Here is an 18,329-nt window from a genome sequence, read left to right on the forward strand (position 1 = left end):
CCTGTTAGCGAGTGCTCTGGCGAGGACCTTGGCTTCTCCATTAATTAATGAGATGGGGCGTTAGGAGGCACAGTCCTCCGGAGGTTTCCCAGGTTTATGTATGACTATGATGCATGCCTTCCTGAGGTCCGGGGGAGCGCCCCGAGTTCTTTGCTACGTAGGGTCGGTAGCCTACCTCCGAGGTATTTCCATGTTTCTGTGGGGAAGCCGTTGGGGCCCGGGGTTTTCCCGGGTTGGAGCTGTGTTAGCACCTCTTGCACCTCGGTCTCTGAATTCCGCGTTCAGGAGTTCCGACTGGCGTTGTGAGAGTTTCGGGATCTCGATCCAGTCGAGGTAATGGGAGGGTGTAGCCGGCGAGCCCTCGGCGGGTGGGGTATAGAGCTTCTCATAGTAGGTGGCAAATGCTTCGACAATGTCAGAGTCGTCTGTGAGTAGTGTGCCATCCGGTGACTTGATGGCACGCACATGTCCCCTGTTTTGTTGCCGCCTCTCCAACCAGGCCAGTGTCTTATTTGCTTTGTCGCCGTGTTCATAAATTTGACTCCGGACGAGCTGGTGGGCATTTCGTGCTGTGTCCAGAGCTAGGTTACTGAGGGCATCTTGTGCCGTGGTCAGGGCATCTTTCGTCTCCCGGTCGCTGCGCTCCAGGGTCTGTCTTTCGCACTCCAGGACATATGCCTCTGCCTCTCCAATCTTCTGGGCTTGTTTTTTCTGGTGGGCAGAAACCGCCGAGATAGCTTCTCCCCGAAGAACTGTCTTATATGCCTCCCAGATCGCGATCGGGCAGTCCACTGAGCCCTCATTGAGCTCGAAAAACTCTGTTGCCTTTTTTTCCAGTTCCTCCGCTATCTCGGGGAGCCGCAGATGGTATGTGTTCAGACGCCAGTTGCGATCCGGACCTGGGCAGGCGCTCTTCAGGTTTAAGAGGAGTGGAGAGTGGTCCGAAACGCCCCTTGCGAGGAACTCAGCAGCCAGGAGTCTGTGGTGTATGCTACTGGGGATGAAGGCATAATCAATCCTGGAGAACGACTTGTACACGCCAGAGAAGAATGAAAAACCGGCCTCGCCGTCATGGAGTGAACGCCATGTGTCCGTCATTCCCAGGGCTTCGGCGAACATGGCGAGTGGCGTAGAGGCGGGGCGGCATCCGGATCTCCTATGAGATCTATCGAGATCCATGTCCATGACCTCGTTAAAGTCCCCTCCTATCACCCACAGATCGGCCTCTTCCTCCAGGAGGACATGCCGCAGTTCAGACAATAGTTCCTTCGTGAGCGTGGGGGGGGCATAAATTGCTGCGAGGCCCCATTTTTCGCCCCAGACATCGGCGAGCAGCAACACATATCGGCCCCGGGGGTCAGTTCTGACCTTCCTAACCTGTAGGGGGACGCGTTTGTGAACTAGGATCATCGTGCCCCTGGCGCCTTTCGTGAATCCGGCCTGGTAGGTGTGTGGGTAGTTGGACCTTTTAAAAAAAATTGGAGTTCGTACCGATCAGTTGTGTTTCGTTTAAAAGAGCTATGTCCGGCGAGTAGCGATTAAGGTATTGGAGCACCAGCCTTCGCTTTATGCTGGAGCCCAGTCCATTAACATTCCAGGACAGGAAGGATATCTTGTTGGAGGTCATCCTATCTGCGTGGGTGCTGTAGCTCGTCATCTCGGCGGATCAGTGGTAGTTGCATAGTGTTCAAGGGAGCGCTGGGGTGCTCCCGCAGAGGAAACACCAGTGGGTCGCTCCGTGACGACCTGCCAGACGCTTGGAGAACAGTAGTGTTATTAGCCGTTTCGCCCGGAGGCCATGCGCGCCCCCCTCGCCAGTGCCTGTCGGTGTCATGCCTTCTCGATCCATAATTCGGATTCCTTATAAACCTAAAACACCCCCCTCCCTGTACTCCCCCCCCCAATTGGGAGCACCTGTCGCCCAAACATCAAACTTATAACTTATTGAACTTCCTCGGGGTCGCCCGGACTGCGATAGCACTTGCAATGCACTAGGTGTGACAGCCGCTAAGTGAGCGTTCCCATATTAATGTGTTGCAGAATCGTCCCCACATTGCGTATAGTTTATCCCTTCTCTGTAGGGTTCCCAGCCGTGCCGTCGCCTGCATTGGTCAGGGATCGATAGGGCGAGGGCCGTTCGGACCAGGGCTTCTGTAGGGGCGGGCCCAGTGGTGTGCGCCCCGCTCCAGGGCCCGAGAGGATTTGAGTCTCAAGCCAGTCCCATGCCTCCTTGGGGTTGTGGAAGAGGTAGGTGGTGCCCTCGTAGTAAACTTTGAGTAGTGCCGGGAAGAACAGGGCGTATTTGACTGATAATGACTGGAGTTTCTTCTTAACCGAGTCAAATGACTGGCGGGCCTTTTGAACTTCCTTGGTGTAATCGGGATAGAACCCAACCTTGTATCCATTGTAGGTGATTGGGCCGGAGGCCCTGGCCATTTGCAGGATCGTATTGCGGTCCCGGTAATTGAGCAGCCTTGCGATCATTGTTCTAGGTGGGGCTCCAGAGGTAGGCCGGTCAGTGGGCACCCTGTGTGCTCTTTCTATGGAGAAAAATTTGGATAGTTTTTTAGGAGCAAAGACGTGGGTCAGCCAGTCCTCCAGGAACAGTTCGGCACAGGGGCCCTCCTCTTTCTCCGGTATTCCGAGGATCCTCAGGTTATTGCGCCGCGCTCTCCCCTCATTGTCCTCAGCGCGGTATTCCAGTTGGTGGACTTTCTGAGCGATTGCGGGGAGGTGCTGTTCCAGGCGATGGACGGTATCTTCTGTGGCAGACACCCTTTGTTCCGCCTCACCCACCCTAGCTGAGAGGTTGCGTAGATCCTGCCGGATAAGGGAGACCTCTGAGGACAGGTTGCCAATTTTGAGTTCCAGTGACGTTCTCGAGTCCCCAATCGCCTTCATGAGATCGGAGAGAGAAATTGGGGGATCCTGAGTCTCCTCGCTGGCAATATCCTCTTCTGGAGTCTGCGCTCCCTGGCGGGGCCCTGTTGTGTAAAAGTCCATCTTACTTTGGAGAGTTTGGCGTTTGGATTTTTCTTTCCCCATGTCGTAGGTGGCACACCCAGTATGGCAACCGGCACGGGTATAATCCGAAGTTGGGCCAGGAGTGATACGAGGGGACTCTGGTGTATTCAGGCCACAAGGACCGCGGAGTGTCTGTCTCCGGGGTGTGGGTCTCTTGTACCGACTGATGGGCCTGGCCGGTGGGGGGGAGCTCACCCCGTAATTGCGGTGTCCAGGGGGAGCTGTCTCGCAGATCAACCCTCACATCCGTGCCCCCACCGCAGATCTGATGTGGTAAGACCCTAATCCAAGGAGGGTGTCTTGGAGGGAGAGCGGGGTCGTGCCCCTATAGAGTTCCCAGGGCGGTTATTGCCTGTTGCGTTTCACAAGAGTTCTGGTCACAGGCGCCTGGGCCCTGTCGCCAGACCAGGATTATAAGGGGTCGTGTGGGGAACCGGGGGGGGGGGGGGAAGAAGCAGGATTGGCCCCCGGGGCTCACTCACACCCCTACCTGGCTGTGTTCAGGTCCCCATCGCCGTGATGTTTTCCGGACGGGGAGCGCGGCACTAGATCTTCCCCGGTGTGCCGCAGCTCAACCCTGGGTGGTGCAGTCTCGCTGATTGGGGGGGGGGAAGAGGGGAGAGACCGCCGATGAGAGGCTTGTGGCAGGTCCAGGCAAGGAGGCGCCGGAGCGCCTCCCTCGTAATCCTCCGGCGGCCCTCCGGTGATCTCAGCGGCGCTTCCCAGGGAGTGTTTCATTGTCTCGTGTGCGCCCCTCCAGCGCGTATCACGGCCGCGAAGCGTTGGCGTGTCTCGGGGGGGAAGGGTGAGGAGCCGCCTCCACTCACGCTGCTGTTGCGGTCCACGAGAGTTCTGGTCGCAGGCTGCCTCGGCCCTGTCGCCGGACCAGGATTATGAGGGGTTGTGTGGGGAACAGGGGGGGGGAAAGCAGGGTTGGCACCTGGGGCTCACTCACACCCCCACCTGGCCTTGTTCAGGTCCGCGCCGCCGTGTTGTCTTCCGGATGGGGAGCGCGGCGCTGGATCTTCCCTGGTGTGCCGCAGCTCAACCCTGGGTGGTGCAGTCTCGCTGATGGGGGGAGGGGGGGAGAGGGGAGAGACCGCCGATGAGAGGCTTGTGGCAGGTCCAGGCGAGGAGGCGTCGGAGCGCTTCCCGCGTAATCCTCCGGCAACACTCCGGTGATCCCAGCGGAGCTCCCCAGGGAGTGTTTCGGTGTCTCGTGGACGCCCCTCCAACGTGTATCACGGCCGCGAAGCGTTGGCGTGCCCCGGGGGAGGAGGGGTGAGGAGCCGCCTCCATTCACGCTGCGCGGCCGCGGTGCACCTGCCAGCCAGCCGATGGTTTTCGAGTCGGCGTTGTGGTCTCAAGGGTCCGATTTATCTCAGCAGTACGCCGATCGTTGCCCAGGTGCGTTCACCACCGGTCCTGGGGAGATGGGGTTCTTGATAGCAGGAAAAAAGGGTATATTTCACAGGATAAATGCAGCGGCTGCCGGGAGCCGGAGAGTTTAGGTCCGCATGTGTTGCTCGCGCATCTCAAATAAGCCTTTTAATTTGCAAAACCAACCTACTTCTTGGCTCAGTGGGGTCAGGGGGATTCTAAGAGGGGGGTGTTATACAAGGGTTGTCATCCAGAGTACTCAACTGGATATAAAAATACATCAATAAGGGTTTTCCTCAGCATCCCAGACTAGGCATTGACTTAGCTGTCGTGTTGATTGAATATCGCTTACAGGGTTAAGGGCTAAGGTTCTTGGAGTAAGTTTGGCCAGGGGTTAACTTAAGGGGTGTAGGGCAGGTGTAAGCAATGTGTTATCGCAAGTCCTCACCGCAGAGTGTGGAAGACCGTTACTGTGCCCCCAATGATTGGGAGATCCTTTGCTTCTCCTCCGGTCTTCAGTCACTGCAGCTGTTGAGGTGCAGGGTAGCGTAGCCCCAGTAACTTCCCTTCTTACAGTTAGCAGGACTGGAGAGCGCCGGTTCACAGGATAGACTGCAGTAGTGGCAGTGTTGCAGATCTTCCTCACACTGTTCTGGTTCTTGGGCTTTGGAGTTGGAGCAGCTCTTTCACATTCCAAGGTTAACTGTGTTTCAGCAGGGGACGCAGCTAGCTCAGTTTAGTCCCCACAAAAACAATCACGCATGGGTGCATGATAGGACAGCACACAGGGCAAAACACCCAGCAACATTGCCTCAGAGCAAGTTTTACCTCAGAGCACAACTGGATGTAGGGACATCCTCCCTGGAAGAGGGTCTGGGGAGCATGGGGTGAAACAGCAAAAGGCTCCTATGGAAGGGAAAATATCAGTGTGCCAAACAAACCAGGGCATGGTTCAGCTTTTCAAGGGCTTGGGAACATACAAAGGACAGTTGGCAGGGGGAAGAGAGAGTTCAGAAAGGGTGTACAAAGTAACAAACCAGGTATGAGATTGCAGTAACTATTCATCTTTTACACAACAAAATATATAACAGGAAAGCTGGTTTAAAAAAGAGCGAGGCCGGATTTAAAATAATGTGAATTTAGAACATAGGTAAAAGAGCAACAGAATGTTTTATGATAAAATAAAGTTAATTAATAAAAGCATCCACACATGCTGGTAGAGAGTTCCCCAGACCCCCCTCTGTGAAACATCCACACATGCCGGGTGCATCTCCTGGGCAGCATCAGGTCAGAGGAGTGGGAAACCTTTTTCTGCCGACAGGTGCCAGGAAGTCTGCAAAACAACTCAATGTTAAGTAGTGGAGGACAACAGGTGGTAGGAAGAATGATCTGCAGCACGAGTGTTCCATTTGAGCTTTTAAATGCAAGCCAACACAAGGCAGAGGTGGGGTTCGGGGAGAATTGGTGGCTCAGAGGGAGAGTTCTAAGCTGAGGAAATTCCCAGCTTTGCTGAGTCACTGTACATTGAAACACATTGCAGTGCATTCAAAGACATGACTGACCATACAGTTGAATGTACATTTAATGCACGCTATTTCTCATAATTCTTCTAATGTGAAAACACAGCTATTACGGCAAACCCAAATGGTTCCTTTGTCATCATCTCTTAGGGCTGGCATTGCCGGACTGCAGTTTCAGACTGTCAGTACTGGTACACTGTGGTATGACTAGTCTGTCAGGGCCTGGATGCCACGGACAACTGCCTCTATTGTTGTGGATTTACATACTCCTTGTGCCACCTGGATTTCACATGGGGCTAAACGTGCATAAGACCTTACATTTGACTTCCTTTCTAGACCATGTTGAGATCAGAGCAGATGAGGTTGGTCATTCTACTGGGCATAAATTGAGCTTATCTGCAACATTTGTAGCGTGTCATAAGCAGGAAAACCCAAATAAACGGCAACCCTATAAACGAGATGGGCCGAATGGCTTGCACTGTAGAGTTCCCGTCTAGTGGCAGAAGTAAAGGATGGATTGCTTAACATTGTTAGCTGGATAAAGCAGTCTGAGGTCACTCCTCTTAACTTCACCACATAATTCTCAATTAGAGCAACAGGACGATAAAGGAGTCAATAGGCCACTTATGACCTCTGTTGTTGGACCAAACAACCATCATCTCGTTTTTGTTGGCACAACCACCACTCATTCAATTACCCATGACCACCATATAACCCGAATTACTAGTTAACCCCCTAACTTTCAACTAATGATTTGTGCATCAGCATTATAGGTGAAAAAGTATTAGGCCACAGGAAAGCAAAAGTCTGGATGTACAAATTTTACAAAACCTGCCACAAGAACGTACCCGTGGACAATCCACGGAAAAATTGATGGCACTGACAAGAAAAAGGAGCATGCCAATGTTCCAATTACAGTATTCCATTGATTGGGAGCAGAGCCGGTAAAGAATACCTAGGCGTCTTTGACAAGCTGAAACTACAGGCACATATTTGGTGAAAGTCTCTTTCTGAATATTTCAGACTGACGACTAGAATCCTGAATGAACGATCCTCCTTTCCCAAGGTTAAATATGTCGTCATTGCTGTACATAGGATGGAGGGCCCTTTGAGAGTGTATAAGGAAAGGGAACTGCCTTGAATAATGAAGTGGCCAACTTTGAAATCCAGGCTGCATCAGCACCAATCTTTTGATAGGAAATTGCCCCCTAAATTTCCTGATGAAAGAGGTCCTTATCTATTGTTTGCATAAAGCTCAGAGTGGAGCTGATCGTTTCTTCAGCATCACAACCTCAGATTTTACTCAACGTCAAGGCTCCAGCTTCACACTTATCAGCTGTGAGTACATTTACTACAACACATTTCTCCTACCAGTAAGTCGCTGGGGTCTGCAACCTTTGGCTTGCCCAATGCTTTGAACTACATCTCGCATCAGCCCTAACCAGGATAGTCAAAAGGCGAGGGATCATGGGAGTGGTCATCCAAAACATTTGGAGAGATGCAGGTTTCAGACGCCTTAGTAAGATGAATCATTAAAAAATGAAGCCAAATAATGTTATTCTAAACTCATTACAAAAACGTCTATAAAAATGGAAGGAAGGGTATTGGGTGTTGAGAGAAAAAGTGCTCGGGGCTTCAGAATTTAGTACCTGGTGCAAAATATTTTTTAAATACTGAAAAAATGTACTCTCAAAATTGGTAAAATATGTCCGAGTAGAGGAAGCAGTTTATAGTGATTTCTTGTGAGAGCAGAAAACCAAAGCCAAGTTGAGGGCTAGGTTTATATCCTTTGATGGCTAGGTTAGATGGATAGCTGGGTGTTTTTTTTCCATTTTCGATTTCTCAAGAATTTACATGGTGCTAAAATCCACAATAGCGCGTCGAGGTGTTAAGGAAAGGAACACATGAAGGGAAATTAGGGCAAATGTTTTAATAGTTTTGTCAGGTAAACTGACCATCTTGCAAATACGAGCTGGTCAATAACTTGACATTTTTGTGGCCATAATGGTGAAGGACCAACGATTTTTGGGTGCTCGAGCTAAACTCATCTGAGTGAAGGGTACAAAGCCCTAGACAGTATATGTTGCATTGTATGCTTTTCACCAAACAGATAAGGAAATATTTAAGCATGCCTGGGGATCCATTGGACGATCTCATGCCCAAGAAACAAAGGACTTGAAATGTTTAGGAAAATAAAGTACGACCACAAAGGCAGAGTGCACTCCATTTGAATAAGTTAAGGAACATTTATAGGATACACACAAAGTATGAAAACCAAGGAGAGCAGGAAAGATCAGAATAAATCTATTACAAACTAAAGAAATTTAACACCCAAACAATACTAAAAACTATTTAAAAAGCATGAATCGGGAACACTGCATTCCTGTACCGTCTGCTTTCAGCAGTGTATGGCAAATGTCCCACCTGATAGCAAGGATTATAATTACTAAGTAGTTATGAACAATAAAGGCAGATGATGTGCAATTCTGGCTACAGTTGATTCATGCTCCCATTTCTTTTGGTTTCAGACAGTCGATAAATAAACCTGTTGTGACTAAATGAGCACAAGGATCAGCAGGGCTTTGAAGATCCTACTGAGCCCTGCATCACTACTACAACAGCAGTGGTGGTGGTTCTTAATTATAAAAGTGAAACGGCATGAATGGTATATGTGATGAGCGGAATGGAGGCATCACTCTTTTCCCCGCAGTGATCTCTCCCAATGTGGCCAGGGGACAGCAGCCGCTACCTGATCCTGACCTTGAGGGCGGCTATATGAGAGAGTATTACCATGGGGGGAGACAACCTCCTGGAGAGTAACAGGGCACCATCGGACAAGGCATGGTGTTCTCCTTCCTCTCTTGATACCACATCCATTTCCAATGCCTTAATGGCACCTCCCCCATTCACCTAGAAAAGGTACTGAAGACCATCTAACAAGAGTGTGTGAGCCATCAAGAACTAACGTACCCTCTAAGACTCTTAGAAATATCTTCTCAGACTCTTCCTACAAGTTATTCAGACATAACCTGCCCGTAAAGACTTCTAAGAACTCTTACCCAGACTTTACATGTAAAACATCAAGAATAGACTGCCATTCCCATAACCACAAGAATACTAGGACGAGGAAGATGAGCCAAGTAATGCAGAGCAGAAAAGACCAAGAGTACAGGCTGCGCTCTAGTTGTTTTGAGCACATACCTGTAGCCGGGAGATTTAAACAGCAGCCACAGCTGACTGGAGGGAGAAGGTTCTTTCCCTCGCAATGGACCGGGAGACCGTGGGGCTGAAGAGAGTGCTGTGGAGCCATTTGGCTCAAGGAGGCAGAAGAGCAAAGCTAACGGCAAGAAGGAACACGTTTCGGAAATGCCAGAAGCCAGTGCAGGGCTTCTGGCCATTTGTAGGTGTTGAGCGGCAGTGTTTACCTTACTGAAGCCTAACGCAAACCAGAAGAGCCCAGCAGGAACCGCGAGAGGCAAAGAAGCCACGGAACAAAGGCAGCAAGGCAGGGAGTGACGCCAACGACTGTCACCATCTTACCGCAGGAAGAGTGAAGTACGCCAGCAAAAGCCAGTGAGTCCCCGAAAGGGAAGCAGGGACACCGGGGTGTATTGGCAGCCATGCTGCATGCAAATAAGTATTGAAGAAGCAAATAAAGTGCTTGAAAGAGTGGACGCAAGTGAGCATTTTGTTAAATGGGGAAACAGAATTAAAGTAAAAGACTTTCAACTTTCTATGTTTATGCACTACACATGTAAGAAAGATATACCAGGCATATACAGGATCAGAAGAAACAAACATAAAAGCCCATCAAGTATGGAAGTATGTGCAGAGTTCACATGAGAAAAGTCCTGGACGGAGAGCATACCAGGCAGTTACAAGTGTTCAGTCAAGAAAGCCCTGGCAGAAGAGTAAACAAGGCAACTGCAAGAGTGTTCGTGTGAGAAAGCCCTGGCAGAAGAGTAAACAAGGCAACTGCAAGAGTGTTCATGTGAGAAAGCCCTGGTAGGCCCACCAAACAAGGACAAACTGAAGATAGCAAGTTTGTTCATTTAGGAAAGCACTGACAGGAGAGTATACTAGGCAATTGCAAGAGTGTGTCTGTGAGAAAAACCTGGTAGGGAAGCACACAAGGAAAGAATAAACTGAACAGTGTAAAAGAAATACAGCACCTAAAGGGATCCTGAGAAGGATATATCAGGACTAGCCCAAAGGCTGTGTGAAACCAAAGAGAAGAGTAGTGACAACCTGGCAGGGGAGTACACCAGGTATCTTAACAAGAGAAAGATAAAGAGCCAAGTTGTCTTGTGCGCAGTTATATTTTGGATCAAGATAACCAAGGAACTGATATTGTTGAATATACAACAGTGGGAAGATAGATCCAGCGGAAGAGAACCACCCTTAGGAATAAGGAACTCTATCCTTCTGAAACTGTTGTGTTGGAGTTACACATTTTCCTTTTAAAACATTTATAATACACTCAAGGCCAAAGACATGATCCTTTCCACCTGAGTTTATTTTGTTACAATGTGAGGGCTAGAACAGTACATTGGACATGGGACGGTTTTGCTTTGGATATTCTGACATGAACAGACCCTTAGTTTTGGTTTTAGGTAGGGAAACACTTCTAGTGCAGGGACAGAGAAACATTTCCCCACCTCCTTTTATTTTAATAGAAGTCTTTAAACAAAACAATGAATCCCTTGAGTCAGTGTCTCATTCCTGGCTTATCACATAAACCCCCTTCGCCTCTTAAGGTAGCAGGTGCTGAGGGCAGGTTATATTGTTCAGAAGGGTGTGGGCCAGCATGGAAGCATCCAAAACCACTATAGTACGGTAAGTGCCAAAATAAAAGTAATGTCTAATTAATGTTCTATACAAATAAGGCTAACTAAAAGAACAAACAAACCATTAAAACACTAGCAACCTGCCTCTGTAGTGGGAAATAAAGAGAAGGCAGACTTTTGAGAAGGGGGCATTCTGGATATTGAACAGGGGTATGCAGGAAAAAGGTTGTGTAACAAAGTCATGAAAGTTCAAGGATGTTTCTTAAAGGCATGATATGGGTCTTAAATATCACTAGGGTCCATAGACGAGAGGCGGAGGGACAGAACCACTGATTATATCTTATTGCATTGTTTCAGACACCCAGCAGCGCTGTGCCGGGCTCCTGGGTGCTTTGCGGTGCTTCAATGTGGATTTTGGTGGCCAGTTGGCTGGACGGTATTCAATAACTCATTGAGCATCAACAAGCAGCAACAGGCTGGCAGGTGATGTTCAAGTCATTGTAGCATGAACTGAGATTTGCAATTCAAAAGTGGCAACATCATGTGGCTCAAAGAATCTTGGAAAGGGCAGCCAATTTTCGATTTGGCATAGCTCGAAGGTGATCGAAGAGGATTGTGTCAAAGGCAGCTCTGTTGGGGGTCTTTGCAGTGACTTGAAGGAGTTGGGTGTGCTTGAAGTACCTCAAAGGTAGATTCTTTTAGTGTTGTAGTGTTGTGGGACCGTCCACTGGGGCTGTGAAGATAGCGCGCCCTCCTTCTACCCTGCCCAGCAAGGAAGCTCTCCAGCACATTTGCCCCTTCGCCAGGCAAAGTTCTGTGTACTAGCGTCCAGCAGCAGTCAGGCTTTCCTCCAGCAGGTCACTTCAAACGCTCCCCAAAAGGGGTTAGGGAGAGGGTCTGCACAGTCCATGGAGACCATTGACTTCACCCAATGGATGGACATTTTGTACAGTCTTTACTCCAACAAGGTTCCAATGAAATAATCTTCAGAATGGTCCAAGAGGATTCCTCAAAGGGGACTCTAAAATGCTTCAATTGAGGGGTCTTGGGGAGTCCCACCCTTTTATGTAGTCCATTTCCCCAACAGATCACTCTACTTCAGGCGTCCTGTAACCCTAGCTGCTGTGACAGGGGTTATTTCTTGTGATGTCAGATTCCATAGTGCCTTGTCTACAGGAACTCTGAGGGTGAGACGGCTGGTCTCTTCTCCATTATCTAGATCCTCTCCCAGCGACACTGTACTTCCCACTCTCCCTGGTCTCCCTAGTGTGACTTCCCCGTTATGTTGCAGAGGCCTCATTAAAGCTCCCAGCTCCTAGCCCACCCCCAGACACAAATGGCCTTGCAGCTGCAGATCACAGTGGAAAAAGTTGGGCAACAATGGCATCAGAATGGGTTTTGGTCATTTACTGCATTGCCTCATATACCACTATAACTAGATATAGCTTTATATTTAACCAAAATAGCACCACCAGACAAATATAAAGTTAGAAAAGGTAGGTGAACATGGATGCCAGTACTTTACATGTGTTGACTTGCAGATGAGTTGATTGAGTGCACTGGCTTGTTGTATCCGTATGGGTAGGTTCCTATACTGGCGTTTTTTTGTGCGATGCTCGTTATGTTGGGGGCGTGTTTCATGTGCAGTTTAGCTGGTAGTTATGGTTGTGCACACTGGCTTTATATATCCGTAAGTGGAAGGTCCAGTGTCTTGGCTGTTTTTTGTATACGAACGCTAGTTATGGTGTTTGTGTGTAGTTTGGCTATCCCAACAGGGAATGTATAGTACTTGGGAGGTATGTTGGAGGGGAGCGGGGTGGTTAGTACACTGACTACTCTCAACGTTCTTTCAAGTATGTCCTCCAAGCTCATCTAGCTGCAACTCAAAGGTACCCTCCAATTCTTCTAAGTGCAATATACTGGCCGTCCCACCACTCCGCCAAGCTCAACACACTAGCCACTTCCACAAATTTCTCTAAGTGTAATACATTGGCTACTCCCATCAGCCTCTGTCTGCGCTGCAAGTATTACCAAAGACAAGGTGTGCTTCAAAGTGCAGCAAGATTAAACAGCTAATGTGACGCATGGCTAATCTTCACAAATCTATCAAAAATGTTAAGAGTGTCCCTCTTTTTCTACACTCCTCCACCTCCTAACCAGACAAACACAATCGGCTTGTGGGTAGCATGTGCATATCATATGTAGAGCCTACTAATGATCCACTCCTGTTAACCCCTAGGTTACAGTTTATTATACCAGTGTAATGGGCAAACCATTGCATAGGGGACTATGTGTTACATGTGAATCTAAAAAGGCTTCACAAGTGGTAGAAATGTTTAAGCACTTCTCGATCCACACAACATCCACATCCAACAATACACATATGACACGCAGATCTACCTCAAGATATGCTCCATCAATGACATCCACAGGCTCAAGGCCTGCCTCACATTTATCCAGTCCTGGATGTCCAGTGCTTATTTGAAGCTCAACCTCTCCAAGACCGAATACCTACTGGTGATCACACAACACCCTGACATCCAGACCGGGCAATCTGCTATGAACCTCGAGAGCTAAGACCCTTAGGTTAAACATCGACAGACACCTCACATTCAAACAGCACATAGCAAGGAAGACACAAGCATCTTGATAACAATTTTCTCTCCTGCGGAAAATCAAGCGCTTCATCCCAGAAAACAACTACAGATCTCCCACCTTGATTATGGCAATGCCTTTTTGGAAGGCCTTCCGGGACTTACCTTGGCACCCTGCAATGTGTCCTGCATGCGGCAGCAAGACTCATTAAAGGACTCCGCAAATTCAACCACATCACCCCGACCCTCATTGAAATGCACTGGCTTCCTCTGAAAGCATGCATCAACATCAAATCCTGTTACATCATCTAAAAGACTGTCACCCTGAAGTCCCCAAGCTACCCATCTGGAAAACACAGCATCTCTGCAGGAAGGAAAGAACCAGAAGACATGCTTTACCTTTCTACGCTCCAAGACTCTGGAACCTCCTCCCGTCAACATTAGATTTGCGCCATCACTTCTCCAGTTCAGGAAAGAGCTCAAGTCCTTCCTCTTCAAGAAATGGCTTCTCCCACCCATGCCCACACATCATGCTCTCCCCACTAATTGGGGCACAGTGATCTGCTCACCACTGTCTCCTCCGCTGGTTGCTTGTAGATCTCTTTCTGCTAATTGCCCACCTTTGTCGTCCCTTGTTAGCTCTGTGCTCCCTTTTTCTCTCCTTCACTGTGTTCCTCCCCCTATGATTGCAAAGTGCTCCATTGCTTCACGAACCTCGGTCCACCTTCAATAAATATCCTCATAATAAGCACTGAAGTAATCACCTGTGGAACCTTACAAACCAGCAACAGAGCTTTACGAATGTCTCAATTCAACCTAAAAACAAGTTTTATAATTTGCTGTAAAACCATTTACAATGAACTTCTCTACTTTTACATGTCTGATGAAGGACACATTAGAATAGGGTACTCACCATAGTGATAAGTGTAATCCTGTTCACCTTTCGTCCGCACTTGTGGAATGTTTGTTCCAACGGACAGAAACCGAATCTTATGTGTCACACAAAAATCCCCATGAATTTTATAGCAAAGCAGGTGTGTGTCCATGGACCCCGACCTTCACGGCACCCTCATTTTCCTAACCCTCCAGTCATTTTCTATCCACTTTGGTCATACTTGTAATAATAGCAGGGAAGGCCAGAGGGACATCAGAGTAAATGAGGCCATCGAGTTGGAGTACAGATGCCACTAGAGTTAGTAATATGGTTTTGCTCTTACATCCTGTCCCTTTTCCTCCATGCTTGTGGGAGACGCCCTAGCAAAACGAGTCTTAAGAGAGCTTGGACCATGGTCTAATCTAGCTAAAAAGCTTTAAAAAAAAAACGGGCTGACCAAACAGGTGCCAGTGCAAGTAGTGTTTACAAAATGTCGACGACTAAGCTAAAGTGGTTGCTTTAGCAAGGACATTCCATGGGATATGCCTTTGAACAACAAATGAAGGATGCCTGGATTGAATGGTCAGGGAGCTTGTTGAAGGTGGGTATATTTCTGCAAGGGAAAGCCTTGAGTGATGCAGAAGTTATCCAGCAGGCTATGGGAAAGGCCTCTGTGAGCTCTGAAGAGCCTGGTTGATGAGCGTATCTGCCGTGTCCTGTTTGCGGTTGATTGCCGAGATCTAGCAACGTCCAAATTATGAGCTCTGTCTGCCTCTGGGGGTAAGATTTGAAGAAGAGCCATGTGAAATTACACCTGCAGTAAACCCAAACCACATATACCACCCAACCTTGGCGGCCCCAATGAATAGCTCAGACGTGGAGCATCAAAGTGTCCCCAACTAGCTCCCAATCACACCCAAGGGCACCAAACCCTATTGGAAAACCAAAGGCCACGTGACAAGGCCTCACTGTAATGGAAAACCTTTTCGGTGAGGGCACCCACCTGATCAGAGAAAATGTGGTCTATCAAAGTGTTTAGACCGTTTGCCAGTTTGGTGGACTCGCTCCACACACACGAACCATGTACGTTCATACGTGTTCTCTCTCACTCACTCAGGAACGGTCTACACATGAAACTGTCCCCACTACAAAAAAACAGTGCGTATCACTCGAAACAGCCAGGTCCATTGTTAAGGGGAGTGCCTATTCTGTGAGTCAGTTTCCTGCCTGAGGTTTTCATTCTTGACCTAAGCTATGCTCTATATCCTAACATTCGACCTATATTGTATATGTAATTGTAATTTATATAGCACCTTTTACCATTAATATAGTCTAAACACACTAAGACTAAGGATCAACAGTAACTACCCCAGAAACACAACAATATATGGTTTAATGGGGAGTCAGCAGACATGAAGGGAATGGGCAGTGCAGTTGACATTCCACAAGGAATTGAATATACAAACATCATGCACAGCTGTACAAGGCCATCAACATGTAAAAACGACCTTCTAATAATCCTGAATTGAAGCAGAAACTGAAGACCTCAGAACCGTTCAGCATTCACACCAATAGATCAACAAACCGATCTTAAGCTTTTAATAGTTATTTATAAGGTGTCAACTGCAAACAAATGTACTATCGCTTAACCTTGTTCCTGGATAAAATCCTCATCATTAAACAGGCCTTTACTCACCTGATCACATACCAACACATGTACCACAAATCCTACCACTCATTTCACACCTTCCAACCCATCATGGAGGTGGACAATTATCCAAATTAACCAAATGTGTCAAAACAGTTGTTGCATTGACGCACTGTGGTCACGGGGGCAGGCAGCCATTTAGTTACTCGTCGCAATGCAGCAGCGTACATATCATTTGCAACCCAGGCCTTCAGGCAAACTGTGCCTTTACCCTTAACTGGTATGGCTAACTACTGCAATAAATCACTGAGGAAGAGCCCCTTGGGTCAAAACACGCATAGGCTGATACTGCACAATAAATTCCGAATCCCAACAAACAGACGTGACATTGTGCCCATTTTACTTTGTTGGTGCAGGTTGAAAGTGACTAACTTTTTGCGTGCTTTCATATTACACTGGAACCCTGGCCTGAGTTACTGTGCGTCACTCCCCTTGCAGCCACTAAACAGTTTAACTAAAATTACCAAGGAGAGCTCGGATCCCAGGAGGGGTCTTGGTCTTTTTGAAAAGTATTATTACATTAAACCATAAATGACACATTCAGTGCGGATCAACACCAAAATGTGAAACCAAATGCAAAAAGGACATTTTTTGGCTTAAAATCAAGATGTAATTTTAGAGTCATATTCCAACTTCAGGCCTTTATATAATTAATTATAGTAGATTTTTTTTTCTATAACGTGCTTCATACCAAAAAGGTTTCTAAGCGCGGACCTGTGTTTCGAACCGACGAGCGGGTTGCCACTGAGCTACACTACCCGAGCCCATGCATAAATCTCTATCCTACACAGCTACTGAATGCTTAATCTGATAGAAAAATATGCAAGCCTTCTCTGGGAGGGGACCAAGTCGGTTCACAAAAGATTTTGGGGACAACAATCACTTCTGTTTAGTCCCAGTTATGCTTAACCCACAACTCTACTAGTCAACGTGATTCAAACACTAATAAACCTATCATATTTTCTATTAGTGAGTGGATAAATCTGTATCACTGGTGTAAGAGGGGAAAGAAGAGGAATTTTGTGAAATGCAATACACTGCGTAAGGTCAAGCGTGAAATTCCATAGCATCAGCGTCTATATGGGGCCTGCAAACCTCAAATTATAGCATGAGCAAGCACCTTCAACAAAGAGGAGCTCTACTATACTACGGCCTTATCTGAAGGGCTATATGAAACAAAATCGTCTTTTCACTAACAGGAACTTCTAGCTACAAAGAATGTTTGGATAACCAGAAAAATGCCTATTTCTTAAAATTAAACTATAACTTTAGTTGACTAAAAATAAGCCAACAAGAACGAATATGTTTACTCCAATCTTCCCAGAATAGGCAGTGAAATACCCTTGTCCCAAATGCTTATCTGGGACCTCGCCAGGTTTCTGTTGAAAATGGGTCTGGAACGTGGAAGCCATCACGTTTATGGGAATCTTAACAATAGTTAAGTCAGAAATAGCAGAAAAAGTGGTGAAGGCAGAGTGACATTCGTCCATAACATCTGACCTAGCCACATTCTCGAGTTGAATGAGAGTCATTTCAGCTTTTTCAGTCCCACACTGATCTATCATGAATAAACAACAAGGGTTAAAGGTATAAGAAATCAGGTGCTTAGCTTCATCACATTCCATCTACTGTCGGCAAAACCGTAAAAAACGACGTTCACAAAATATAGAAAGACTAAGTTCTCGGGAAGTGCACACTCAAAACATTGAAGATGGACATGGTACGCACCCCACAAACTGATTTTCATAATTGGGTTTGACATAATATTTAGATATTTTGAGACTATTTTGCAGCTTGCTGCCGCCCCATTGTGTGTCTTGGATGGCGCTGCAATGTCCTTCTTGCCTCAGCCACTTTACCTGGGCCTTTTCCGTTTGTAATGCAGATTTATTTTGAAGTTCCTTTCGGTGCTGTGGTCTTCCTCAAAGCTTGAATTGTGTATTGCAGGATCCGGAGAGTACGGACACCACTCTCCCAGGCTGCTGCCGTTCTCCAGGCCAGGATGCGGATGAGCTCCAAACAAACCATCTGCACACAAACAAGAGAAGAGGCACAACTTAATACAGGAATTGCTTTGCAGGCTCCTATCCATCCTCAAAAGACTGGTCTAAGGGTGGTGAAAATCCAGGGCATCCTAACAGACTGATTAAGGGTCCGCAGTCCAATCAGTGGCAACATGTCCAAGGGACATTCCAAGCTCCTGGGAGAGGTTCAGCTTACAAGGAACCTAGGCGTACTACAGGATGGGATCAAGGAAATGGGAGCAAGATTCGGGATTAAAGTAAAGGGTGCAAGTGGGAAAACGGGAAATAGGAGTGAGGCTTAAAGGAACAACAGTCGAGGGATATGGGGACCCTGATGCCGCTATACGGTTAACGTCCAGTTTAAAGGGTGTGGGGGGGGGGTGGGCTGCAGTTACAACACAAAACAGGCGTACTTTGG

At 47.6% G+C, this 18,329-nt stretch overlaps 1 protein-coding gene across 1 annotated transcript in view; it reads right to left on the reverse strand.

Moving 5' to 3' along the window:
• Positions 1–18,329, reverse strand: part of AHDC1 (AT-hook DNA binding motif containing 1) — an 815,872-nt gene that overhangs the window by 278,288 nt on the left and 519,255 nt on the right. The window contains exon 2 of the mRNA XM_069622906.1: positions 17,747–17,915. Coding sequence (XP_069479007.1) covers positions 17,747–17,915 — 169 coding nt within the window. The remainder of the gene's footprint in view (positions 1–17,746; positions 17,916–18,329) is intronic.

This window comes from Ambystoma mexicanum, chromosome 11 (genome assembly GCF_040938575.1).
Source record: "Ambystoma mexicanum isolate Mex_15411 chromosome 11, UKY_AmexF1_1, whole genome shotgun sequence".
NCBI classification, from domain to species: Eukaryota; Metazoa; Chordata; class Amphibia; order Caudata; family Ambystomatidae; genus Ambystoma; species Ambystoma mexicanum.